General features: G+C 45.2%; 1 protein-coding gene across 6 annotated transcripts in view; it reads left to right on the forward strand.

Moving 5' to 3' along the window:
* Positions 1 to 12,946, forward strand: part of mdn1 (midasin AAA ATPase 1) — a 94,642-nt gene that overhangs the window by 17,042 nt on the left and 64,654 nt on the right. For all 6 annotated transcript variants that reach the window (XM_028440380.1, XM_028440382.1, XM_028440381.1 and 3 more), the window contains one exon: positions 9,333 to 9,517. In XM_028440380.1, coding sequence (XP_028296181.1) covers positions 9,333 to 9,517 — 185 coding nt within the window. The remainder of the gene's footprint in view (positions 1 to 9,332; positions 9,518 to 12,946) is intronic.

The raw sequence follows: 12,946 nt of genomic DNA on the forward strand, positions 1-12,946 counted from the left end.
CAGGTGTTTGTGAAAAACGGATGAGTAACATTGGTCGCAGCTAAAGTGTCGTGCAGGACGATATCGTTTATCCAGCGTCTATTTCTGCTTGCATTAGTCACCCTGTAAAAAGAATCATTCACATTAGGAACAACACTTGCATTCATTGGTTCAAGTCCAGTGTCCTCAATTGTCCCCCTGGAGGCCAGGAGCCAGAGGAGTACTGGAACCGCGGACAGGACCATCGCGCCAATCGATGACCAGAACACGAGTGACATGAAACGACAGAATAGTGGCATAATTCCAGCCTGCTCCTGGGGCATAAACAGAGGGGCTCGTGACCTCTTCATCACAGCGGGAAAATGCTTGTGATCTCCCACGATGTCCTCAAGGTTGGATTTCAAAGGTTTCAACAGACCATATGCCCCGTTTGAAAGATTAGCTTGTAACCCCGGGGACTTTTTCTTCTGCCCTTCGTTGCAACTTTCAGGGCAAACAAAGGCTCCTCAAAACACTGCTCCTAATCCAGAAAAGAGGAAACGCTCCTTACTGCGGTTCCACGATCAGTGGTGATGTTGGTACTTCCTCCGTTTGACCAGTCGCCTCAAGATCAGGGTCGACTGGTGTTGGCACCTTCCTGCAGTGTGATGCGTGAATCCACGTGGCTCGCTCTGCGACCTTCACAGCCGTGTGTGTCGTCAGTTGAACCTGAAAAGGGCCGATCCACCTTCGGTCGGTCCACCTTTTTCGTCTCGCGTTGTGCACGATCACAAAGTCACCTGGAAGGATATCATGGAGGTTCTCGGTGGTAGTCAGTGGGAGGGCCGCTCGTACTCTGGACCTGTTGAGAGTAAGAATCGTAGAGAGTTGTGCACAGTATTTTATCAAACTGTCGTCCTGGAGCGCTGTCTCAGCCCAGGACGAAACTGAGGGGGATAAACCCACATTGGGTGGGCGTCCAAAAAGGATTTCAAAGGGTGAAAGTTTAGACTTTGGATTAACCTGTTGTCTCATTTGAAGGAGGACAAGCGGTAAAGCTTTGATCCAGTTCAGCCCTGTCTGGTCCATGCACTTGTTCAACTTGTTTTTCAGAGTACTGTTAGCTCTTTCTACGGCCCCAGCGGACTCAGGGTGATAGCTGCAGTGTTTTCTAAGATCCATGTCTAATCTTAGTCCCAACTCTGTTATCACTTGGCTGGCAAAATGTGTGCCGTTATCAGAAGAGATTTTGTATGGAATGCCCCACCTAGGAATGATGTCAGTTAGTAGTGCTTTGGCTACTGCTGTGGCTGTCTGGTGTTTGGTTGGAAAGGCCTCTACCCATTTAGAGAACATGTCTATGATGACCAGACAGTGCTTCTTTCCTTCACATGGTGTTAGCTCAACAAAATCCATCTGCAAGTGGTGAAAGGGCATGGATGGCTGAGGATGGGCTGTCTGGCCAGTCAAAGGTTTCTTTCTGCCTGGGTTGTTTTTAGCACAGATCATACATTTCTGACAAAACTCAGCTGCAAAGGAAGAAAATCCCTTTGTGTACCACACTGTCTGAACAGCTGATATCATACCACCCTTTGACACATGGGCTTGACCGTGTGTCAATTTAGCATAAGCAGGGAAAAGAGCAGTCGGTAGGCAAGGTTTTGAATCGGGGCCGTACCAAACCCCACTCACCTGGTGACAGTCTGAGGCCTGCCATTTGTGGCGGTCGGCTGGTGTGACAAAGGCGGAAAGTTCAGACAGAGAGGCGACTGGTTGAGGAGTGGAGAGAAAGGAAGAAGAGGGAGGAACAGTAGCAGAGGAGTGAGCTGCACATTTGCAAACAGCAACAGAGGAAGGTAGCTGAATAGCATCGAGAAGAGCAGACACAAGGGTAGAGTGAAGGATAGGAGAGCCATCAGATTTGAGAAACCCACGCTGTTTCCAGAGCGCCCCAAAGTCATGCACTACCCCAAAGGCATAGCGAGAGTCAGTGTAGATTGTAGCGGACTTACCTGAGGCCTGGCGGCACGCCTCGGTGAGAGCACAGAGTTCGGCGGCTTGGGCGGAGTAGTGAGAAGGGAGCGAGGAAGAGGAAACAGTGGCTGAATCAGAAACAACAGCAAAGCCCACTTTGTTAGTCCCGGTGTCAGGGTCCCGGGATGCAGAGCCATCCACGTAGAAAATGTAGTCAGAGTTAGTGAGAGGGACAGAGGAAAGGTCAGGGCGAGGAACCAGGACCTGAGAGAGAGCAGCAATGCAAGAGTGAGGCTCTCCATCCTCCGGGAGAGGTAGGAGAGTAGCAGGGTTCAAAGTAGAACAACGGCGGACATGCACATCAGGAAGACCCAACAGGGTAGTGTGGTACTTGAGCCAGCGGGCCGCTGAGACGTGTGAGGTCTGCATGTCCCTCAGAATGGAGGTGACACAGTGAGGCACATGGAGATGCAGGGGAGCATAGCCAGTGATTTCACGAACTGAGGACACAGCAGCCTCACAAGCCGCGACTGAGCGCAGACAGGGCGGAAAGGCTCTTGCAACTGGGTCAAGTTTCTTTGAGAAGTAGCCACAAGGTTTCAGCTTGTCCCCGTGCAGCTGGCACAGGACGGAGGTCATGCAACCACCCTTTTCATCCACAAACAGTGTGAAAGGGCGTTGGAGATCAGGGATGCCCAGCGTAGGGGATGTCTGGAGAACCGTTTTTAAGCCCTCAAAAGCACGGAGGGCTTCAGGGGTCCAGACAAGGGCCTTAGGGGGTGAGTTTTTCACCACTGCCCTCAAATGACATTCGTAGCTTGAAAAGTCAGGAATGAAGTTTCTGCAGAATGAGCACATGCCCAGAAAGGACAACATTTGCTTCTTGGTCGCAGGTTTTGGGAGAGCGACAATGGAAGCCACTCTTTTGCTGGACAAGGTTTTCCCGTCACGTGAAATAGAGTGACCAATGAATTGGACGGCCTCCTGGACAAACTGAAGTTTGGAAAGTGTAGCCTTGTGGCCATGTTCATGAAGGTGAAGCAGCAGAGATATAGTGTCATGTTCACACTGTTCCTTGGAGGGAGCTGCAAGGAGTATGTCATCAACATACTGAAGCAGGGAAGATCCCTGCGAGAGGACAAGGGAACAGAGGCTCTGCTCAAGGGCAGAACAGTAAATGTGAGGGCTACACGTGAGACCTTGTGGCAGTCTGGTCCACGTGTACTGGTGTCCCTTAAACATGAAGGCAAACCAGAACTGTGAGTCCGGGTGTACTGGGATACTGAAGAATGCGTTGGCCAGGTCCACAACCGAAAAGTACTTCGCTGATGATGGAATCAGCGAAAGAATGGTGTGGGGGTTTGGAACAAGGGGAGCAGGAGGGATGATGGCTGAGTTAACAGCCTGTAGGTCCTGCACAAACCTCCACTCGGTCGGTTGGCCTTCTGGGCGAATCTTCATCACTGGAAAAATGGGGGTCAGAACTGGGGAGTCGGCAGATGGCACAATCACCTTTTCTTTTAAAAGAGAGTCGAAGACCGTTTGGATACCATCTAAGGCATCTCGTCGAAGGGGGTACTGTTTCCTGTGGGGCCTGTAGGAGGACTTAGGTGTGATCACCACAGGAGCACAGTCTCTGATGAGGCCAACGTCATACTTGTGCTTGGCCCATAGGCCAGATGGCACTGAAGACAGTAGGGGTGAGATGTCCCCTGGTTGCGGTGCTGTCAGCGAGGTCAGTCGATAGCCTGTGGACAGGCTGATGGCAAAAACCGAACGGAGGCAGTCAATGATCAGTGGGGGAACCTTAACCCGATGGGCACTCGCGGCCGGTGAATACCATGTCAAAAGGTCTTCAGTTTGTTGCCAGTCATTGGTTAGATGACAGCGCAGAACAAAAGGGCCCAAGTCCTTCCACTGAAGGTTAGGAATTTTTGCCACCGTGATGTGAGGAAAAGAGTCGGCTACGTCAAACAAAGGTAGTTGGTCTTCCGTTAGCTGTACAGCAACAGCAGCGTGTCGAGAGTCAAAGTAGAGAAAGTCGGCGGCTAAGGTGTCATTTATACAGGTGTCCCTGTAAAAGGTCTCAGCAAAGGGATGGTCTGGGTGTTGTGAGACGTGTACTGTGCAGTGGCTGTACTCGGGTTTCTTAAATGTGAGGTGCTTGGGCACATGTTGTGCGGCCCAAAATTTAAGCGTGCATGCATCATCAAAACTAACCCACCAGTTGTAAACAAAAAGTGTGCCGGCGGACTCTTCTACAGAGTCTGACAGTCTGAGGAACATTTGTGCTGGGGTTAAAGGTCGTGAGATCTCGATTCCGGCATCGGTGCAGGTGAGAACTGCTTTAAGTTTAAGAAGCAGGTCTCTGCCCAGTAGGTTCACTGGGCAGTCGTTTGAAACCACAAATTGATGGGAGAAGTGTGTGTTCCCTGCTGGCCAAATACAATAAGCAGGTGTGGACACGGGTTCGCGAGAAGTAGCACCATTAGCACAAATCGAATAAACGAAAGATGGGATGAGCTGTAGACGGCAGCGTTCGGAAAGTTTAATCACCGAGTTTGTCGCGCCAGTGTCGATCAAAAACTGAAGCGGAGTACCGTTAACAATGATTTTGGTTACCGGTAACCTTTCGTAGGCGTCGGCCTTCATGAACAGACACGATGTCGGCCCATCAAGGGAGGCCTCCGAGTCAAAAAACAACCTTTCATGCAACAAATCTCTTTGGAGGGCTTTTTGAGCTTGCACCTCTTCAGCTAGGTCTGGAAAAAGCCTAAATAACTCATCATCAGTGTGAAAATCCGGGTGTTGCAACGCGTGTCTCTTTGTGTTAATCAGTTCTATAGAATGTGTGTCTGGGGCTAAAATGGATGATGTGTCCGGTGCATTGTTAGTCGGAGGAGTAAGCGTTGTATCCTTCGGTTGGACGGTCACGGCTTCTCCCAAACCCGCGTCCGCCAGTCAATCTGCCTGTTGGTCGTTTTCCCTTGGAGGGCGACCTTCAGGTCTCCGCTTGGCAGGGTAGCGTTTTTTGTTGTTGCGTTTGGGCTTGTTCCTGTGGGGACATGTGTCTGACCAGTGGTCCGGTGCGCCGCAGATGAAGCACTTGTCTCTGTTTTCTTTTATCCTGTCACGGTCATCATGTCGTTGAGAAGTGTAGCCTTGGTGTTGTCGGAACAACGTGAGGGCAGGGAGGGCGTTTGCCAGCATAAGTCCATCATTGCCTTGTTTTGCTTTGTTTTCAAGGTCCTCAGCATGTAAGGCGTATTTGAAAATGTCAGTCCAACGATTCTTTTGCCATCCGCCAATCAGTGTTGTTTCGACTGTGGAGCGGAGAGAGGGGCGGAGCCCCGATACGAGGAAGCTTTTAGCTAGGGCCTCGTAGGACGATTCATCAGGTGTGTTGTAGCCTTGTGGCGGCTTGACGTGGCCGCTGAAGGTGTCGACACAGGCTGTCAGCCTGCGGCTGTAGTCGTCAACCCGCTCAGTAGGTAACTGCGTGCAGGCCTGAATTTGGCTCATGTCCACGCGGACGCTGAAAGTCTGAGCGAGGAGTGCGGCGGTGGCTTGGACGTGCTTTTCCCAGTCTCCATTGGGGTTCCAGCCCAAAACCGTCTGACGTAGCCCAGCATTTTGGGGTGCTTCGATGAAGATTTGAATGCGGGCATATTCAGTTGAAGTCAGCAGAGTCTTGAGAAGTCTGTTTATTTCTGACCCAGTTGGTCGCCAAACTTTACAGAATGCGATGAGAGCATCCCCAAATGGCCCTCCTCCATTTGAGATGGGTGGAAACTCATCCTTTGCTGCCGTAAGCATTTCAGGCAGCATGTGTCTGTAAACCAAAACGTTGTCTGTAGCGCCTGGGTATTCGATCATTGGAAGGCGGAAGTTCTGGATTGGAGAGTCCAAATCAGAGGTGGAGTCCACCTGCGCCCGTGATCGTGTCAGCGGTCCACAGTGGCAACCGTGGCTGATGGTGGGTGTGCTTTGCGTTGAAGAACTGGTTGTAGATTGCGGCTCTTGCACAGGTTGAACAGCATGTGGGCATGCTTGTGGGACCCAACGGGCCAAATGTGCTGCCCCAGCGTCATCGTCATGTAACGTGGGTTTGTATGATGGTGGTTGAACTTGAATTGCTGGCAAAGTGTATGAAATTGGAGGAAAAGCATTAGATGAAGTCTCTGTGGCCCCATTGTGTGTCATAGTTTGGCTGAGGGTTTCAGCTGTGGCCTGTGGGTAAATGTATGGTGGAGCTTTGGCTCCCTCTGCCGGATGACCAATAGCATTACACTGTGAATTTGGAATTTTACTTGTGTTACCCAATTCTGCCACCAGAGGGCGGCAGAGAGCCGTGGTAGAAACGTTAGAGGCAGGTGGTGACGTGGTGGAGGGTGGAGCCGTGACGTCCGGATACAATGGAGCAGGGGGTGTGGTTTGTGTGTGTGTGTGATGAAAGGGTTTTTGCTTGTGTGTGTAAATGTGTCAGTGTTAATTTTTTCCTGTTTTGGCATTATAACCGCTTCTTTTTTATCCCTAGCAGCCCTGTGTGCACTTTCTTTCTGCCAAATGTGTAAACAGCGTTCATGTGCCATCATTTCTTTCACATAATTGCTTTTAACCTTTGTTTTGCTCAAAAGTTGCTGTTTATGCTCAGATAGCGCGTCTCTCAGCTGTGTGAGCTGGCGTTCGCTCAAGCTGCCTCTGTTTGGAAAACCAAAGCATTCCACCCAAACCTGCAGCTTGTCACAACAATTTTCACCATACTTTTTCTTCATCTGGTCCACTAATGGTGCACTCCAGTCCACCTCCGGCTTAGCGGGGTTTACACTTAGATTATTGCCCATTATGCCCCCCGACAGTCTACCAGCTGCTGATCAGGCAGAAATGGCACGGCCGTGCTCTTAGTCACAATCTCAACTCCGGTACCGAACCGAAGGAAAAACTCACCCGCCGTCCGTCTCCAAAGATATAAAAAAATCTCTGAATCAGCGGAGCTCAACCACCGCTCTTGAAAATAAGAGTTTGGGAGATTATTCACAACAGTACCAAACTGAAGGAAAACACAACCTCCGGTACCGAACCGGGGTAAAACTCACTCGCCGTCCGTCTCCAAAGATATAAAAAAATCTCTAAATCAGCGAGGCTCAACCACCGCTCTTGAAAATAAGAGTTTGGGAGATTATTCACAACAGTACCAAACTGAAGGAAAACACAACCTCCGGTACCGAACCGGGGTAAACTCGACTGTCAGGGTTCTTTTTGGGCACTTCTAATATTATTCAACTTTAACTGGACCGGAGCCACCTTCTCACGCCCCACAGCAGAGGTGTCAAAATAAAACAGAAACAAAAAAGAAGCATGAAGGCTTTGTGAACAAAAAACCAGCTTCTCACCTTTTTTAGCCGAATTGTTTGAGGTCCACCGTGGTCCGTTTTGGTCCCGTGCCAACCGTGCGACGACCCGATGCGAGCCTTCACGGAGGTATCCTGCACATTAAATGCTGGCTTAGGATCATTGACGCGTCCGTCACCCCCGTAATGGGCCGCGGGCCGCGCACACGGTCCGGACAGGGATCTCGTTCGTGACGCCAATTGTTATGGTGGAAAAAGAGGAAGGTTACCTCGTTTTGGCAGTATGACACCCTCTGCGTTGGGAAGTGATGAAAACCAGACTGAAGAGTTGGTGAATTAATAAAAAATGATTTTATTCTAAACTAAATAAAAGAATACAAAGTGGAAACAAAAATGGTGACCCCCTGGCCAGGCGATCCAAAGACAGAGTGACGAGACACAATATTAAAGCCACGTATATCTCCCCTTAGTTCCCCCCTCCCTCCTCCCCCCCCGAGAGATAGGGATAAAGACAGGGAGAAAGAGGGAGGGCAGGAGATGGAAAGAAAGACAGTTTTACTCTTTGAGTCAAAACAGTTCGCTCCTCGTTATCTGGTTGCTATGGAAACGGAGGTGTGTGCGAACTATGTGTTTGTGTGTATGAATGAATGTGTATGGGGTGTGCTATGTGAGTGTGTGTGTCTGTCCTTGTGGTTGTTTTGAAACTTCGGACAGGCTGTCCTGACCCAGAGTGAAGACAAGTTAAAGTTGAAGACATGAGAAATCACACAATGAAAAGTTACACCCCTAGGCTTAAGGATTAAAATATAAGTAATTATATTATTAAGCATAACTAATTATTCTGCCCCAACACACCCTTTCTATTTCAACATTGTTTATCATTACTTGTACTTTTATTGAGCATTTTCCAACAGCATATTTTTGGTTCTGTTTAAATTTAATGAAAATGTATTCAAATCAAACCATGTTTTTAATTTAATTATTTCTGCTCCTCCAAAAGCTGCTGCAAAATTTCCCCATCACAGAAATTATATATTAATGTTTAAGAGGTTTGACACTCTTACATATATCATTAATGTACAAAAATGATCATATTTGACCCAAAACTGACCCCTGTGGGACTCCACAAGTTTAATTTAAGCATGTTGATTTGCAATCCCCTATTTGCACAAATTGTTGCCTATTATGTAGCTCCTCATGCACTGTTGTACAAGTTTGTTCTGAAATGTAGATATTTTGATTGACTGCATCTCTGACGCTGGATTTTCACTGGATCTGTTACTGCTCCGAAACGTCTCTGCTGTGTTACTGCAGCGCAATCTGCTGTCCGTCAATCCCCACTGCCTCCTGTTTTCCTACGTGTCTGTTGCAGCAAGAACTCAGGAGATCCCGCTAAATCACGTGTAATCGCGCGATATATGTAAGTGATACAACCATGGATAAATGCAATATTTATATGTGAAATACAATTTCAAAAGTGCTCGGATCAGGCCAACCATGGTATCAACAGAATGATCTGGTCCTTCTAATCGAATGTGTGCTTGTTTTTTTTTTTGGTAGAGTCTAGATTGCGCCCGCTAGAGCCGAAACGGACAATATTTGGGCCAAAAAAAAGTGTTAATTTTTTTAAAAATGTGGTATCAGCGGACACGTTTTTTTCCTTTGAGTCCTAATATCTGCTTAGTTTTTGGATTGACTCTGAAATGGGCCCGCTGGAGGCCCTGGAAGGTCGGTGTTTTCCTCTGTCAATGGATGGAATTACAATCTGCCTTGAACGCGGAGTATTTTATTTTGAAAATAATTTGGATATTTTATTCTGTCTTCCTGTCCCGCACGGGCTTATTTTTGTTAAAGCAGTTATGGTATTATGCTGATGCAGATTTGCATGTGGTGGAAATTGACATAATGGTTTTAATGGAAACTTATCAGCTGCGTTGCTGTTTCGCTGCAGTAACGGATCCAGTGGAAATCCAGGGCCAGGTTTGTAACCATAGCTTAAGGCCTAAAAGTATCCTAACTGGATGTGTGGTCATGTCCCACTGTGTTTAGGTGGTCATCAGTAAGTACCCCAAGCTGGCGGTGGGATCAAACCGACTGCTGGACATCTACTGCCAGCTGACCGGGGACAGAGACTCTGAGCTGGACACGAGTGGTCTCCAAAGCTCCAGTGACAGCCAGGAACAGCCGTCAGTGGACAGAAGCACACCATTAGAGGGGAGAGCGCTGTCATTAAGGTCAGAGACATCTCACACTCGTAACATCTGAGATTAGTGCCTTCATGATCAGAGCATTTTCCATCCTTTAAATGTAACTGACCCCGTTTACAGGACGGAGAAGCTTTTTTTAATTTTATTTTAAGCTCAAACAAAAAACTGTTTGCTTGGGTTTTTGGTTTTATTTCAACAGAAAACCAAATTACTAAAGGTTTGATAATAAATACATTCCAGGCCTTCCGTAAAATCCAAATCAGATGAACTGTGCTGAGGGATTGGGTTAAAGAGCTTTTTGGGTTAAATTAGTTTTTTTTTTTTTTTTACTTTGAATTCTCCATCTATTGATATTCTTCGAATGGCTTCAATGGTGGAAAGAATATTTACCATGTGGTCATTAGTTTGTTTCATAAAGGAATGTTAAATATGCCAACTTCAGCCACCAGAGCGTCAGCCGCTGTTTAACCTTTGAGGAGCAAACGTGTACCTTCTGCTTATTCAGTCTTTTAAATGTTCAACATCTCATTCAGTTTAAAGCCTAATTGTATGAACTTTGGCCAGGAGTTTTTTTATTTTCATGTTCATAATTCCATGATCACTTTATAGCAAGATGTATAGAACAGGAGATTTAAAATGTGCCGACACTCTGAGTTCAGGAGGGATTTGGTCCCATTGACTCCCATTATAACCACATATTTTGGATTTACTTTTATCCTGACAAATAAAAGTGGTTTTCCCAAAAATACCTAATAAATCTACCTTCAAAACACAAGGAAAAGACGTTTTTGGTGGGAAAAAAAATGATATGTGAAATTTTGAAGACCTTTTTGTGAAAGGTACTGTTTTGGTACCTAAGCTCAAAGAGTCCTTTTTTTCTCTCAATACATGCTCATAACTCTAAAAGTAATAATGTCTCAAAATCAATGTTCCTATCAATTATTGACCTACTCAAGTCTGTAGTAACTTCATAGCAAATGTTGCACTTTGCACCTTATTTTTGAAAAAATGCATATTGTTTTTCTCATTGAATTTTTTTTTTTTTTTGATAGAATGGGCATAAAAACATTAAAAAATAAAATAAAGATACAGAAATATAATAAACTTTATATCTATGGATAGGTCTGGAGTTGAAAAGATTTGATGTGAAAAAATGTGGGGGGAAATTATATACAACATTTTTACGATCCTTTTTATGAAGGGTACCATTTTGGTACCTAGGCTCAAAGACTAACTTTTTTTTATAGGTGCCCCAAGGGTTAAGGTCCCTTTTCTTTTCTGCTTTATTGTACGTAACCGCGGCGTTGGAACTTTCGCCCCCTGCAGTCTCAGATTTATACATAACTGCAGCGTTTATCATTTTTTGGTGAACAAAACAGGGTTACATCGGTATATTTACCTTTTCCTGTTTTTCCAGAGCAACGAAAAGCAGCACATGTTGGCATTTTGACTGAAAAAGCTGCTAAATGATCTAAAAAGCAGGCTGAAAGTTTCATTAGTCTAATAGCAAACAATGGCCACGGTTATGTGATGTTTTTGTAATTTGGAATTAAAGTGTTCTGCTTTGTGTTTACATAGAAATAGTAATTCTCGAACTGAGCTTTAAATGGAAAACCGGTTTATTCGGCTTTAGTTAATTCCGCTTTTGGTCTGGGGGTTGGGAAGGCTCTGATTGGACAAGGGGCGAACATGACGTATCATGTTGATCACGTCTATCGGGAAAAACAGACAACAAACCTTTTATTGTCGGCTGTAACACAGAAGACCACACATGACAACTGTTCTCACCTTTATTTTGATTGTAGTTTTGAAGCAACATCTCGACAATAACACACTTTGGTCCGTGGAGCGTAAGGGAGATGGGAACTAATTGCCGGTAAATAAAGCCCAGTAAAACTCCAGTAAACAATAACCAGGAATAAATATTTGCTCCCTGGTAAAGATAGTAGCTCTAACAATGAGAAACTTGGTGATATTACAGCCTGTGTAGCAGTATGGGGATGCATTTCCTCCATCTCCGGGTGAACAGGCTTCATCCGTCCGATGAAGCCTGTTCAGTTTGCTGATCTCCATGTGTGTGTGATCCATGTACGTGTGAATGTCCGCATGTTTATGCCTCCGTCCAGCCCCGTTTTTCATTATATCCATGTTTCATAAGGCTGTTATGAAATAGTGTCATCTCTATTCCGCGCCGCCATGTTGAATTATGTCGTCACCCAGCGCGTCATCGCCGCAAGTCGCACATGCACAGAACGACTGGAATTAACTTAAAGCGCCATTAAGTGTTAACTGTTTACAAGGAATTTTCTAATTTGCAATTAAAAATGTAATAAACCGGCACCTAATTCAGAATTAAGTTTAATTCAGAATTAACTTAGCATTAGGAATTAAGTGTTTACAAGGTCAGGTTAAAGAAGAATGAACTTTTATTTCACTTTAAAGAGGAATTAAAGCTCCCATGTAAATGTGGGATGTTTACAGGCAGTGGGGCCGAATTACGTGAATTCAAGATGGTGGAACACAGGCTCTTAAACTATAAAGTAGTCCCATTTTTCAAAAGGCAGTTAGATGAATATGGTGCATAATAATGCATTTTCACTGCTCACTCCTGACAGACCCACACTGAACTGTTTTTATTATTTATTATTCATACTGTTTTTATTCTGAAAATGTATCGATGAATTTCCTCGTTGCACTTTTTATCCCATTTATTTATTTATATTGTGTGTGAATGAAATGTGATTTGCATTGAGGGGGACTTGGGTCCAATTTTGTTGTGTCGTACTTTGTATGATTATGCATTGACAGTAAAGACTTACCTAACTATCTACTCTAATTTTGTAATAAAGTGAACCAGTAATATCAGCCTTTCTGTGAAGCTGCATGAAGACCAAATGTTTTCAGACTAATGTGTTAAACTAGTGACATCTAGAACATGAAGTCATGCAGAAAGAGATGAAATAAATCTGTCAAATTAGAAATTTTAAAGTGTGTTTGTACACAGCAAATCAAATCTGAAAATCAGCTTTGAGCAATGATGTTTACACTTCACAATTACACTTTTTCTGTCAGATTCTTTTATTAATAATTAACGCAAAACACATATCCAAGTACTGGTAGAATGATTTTGCTATCATACCACATGTGGAAGACATATGTTCAAATTTCTCAAAAACATCTTTACGGCCTGACTACAAGCAAGCTAACAGCTGAACCTCCATAACTTTAATGAGCTTTCCATTAGCTGTAGCTGAGTTCAATAGATGATTGATTGGATTTTCCCTTGATAATTGGTTTGTTCCAGATGTTCTTTAGGAAAGAGCAGCACGTTCCCTGCTAATAGCAATTTAAATGACTATTAACATAATGAAATCATTGCTCAGCTTCCTTCTCATTCTTTGGTTTTCCATCTGTGTGTGTTGTTGGAGCTTAAATCAATGTCTCACTTTTTTTTTT

The sequence above is a fragment of the Gouania willdenowi genome, chromosome 24 (genome assembly GCF_900634775.1).
Source record: "Gouania willdenowi chromosome 24, fGouWil2.1, whole genome shotgun sequence".
Taxonomy (NCBI): domain Eukaryota; kingdom Metazoa; phylum Chordata; class Actinopteri; order Blenniiformes; family Gobiesocidae; genus Gouania; species Gouania willdenowi.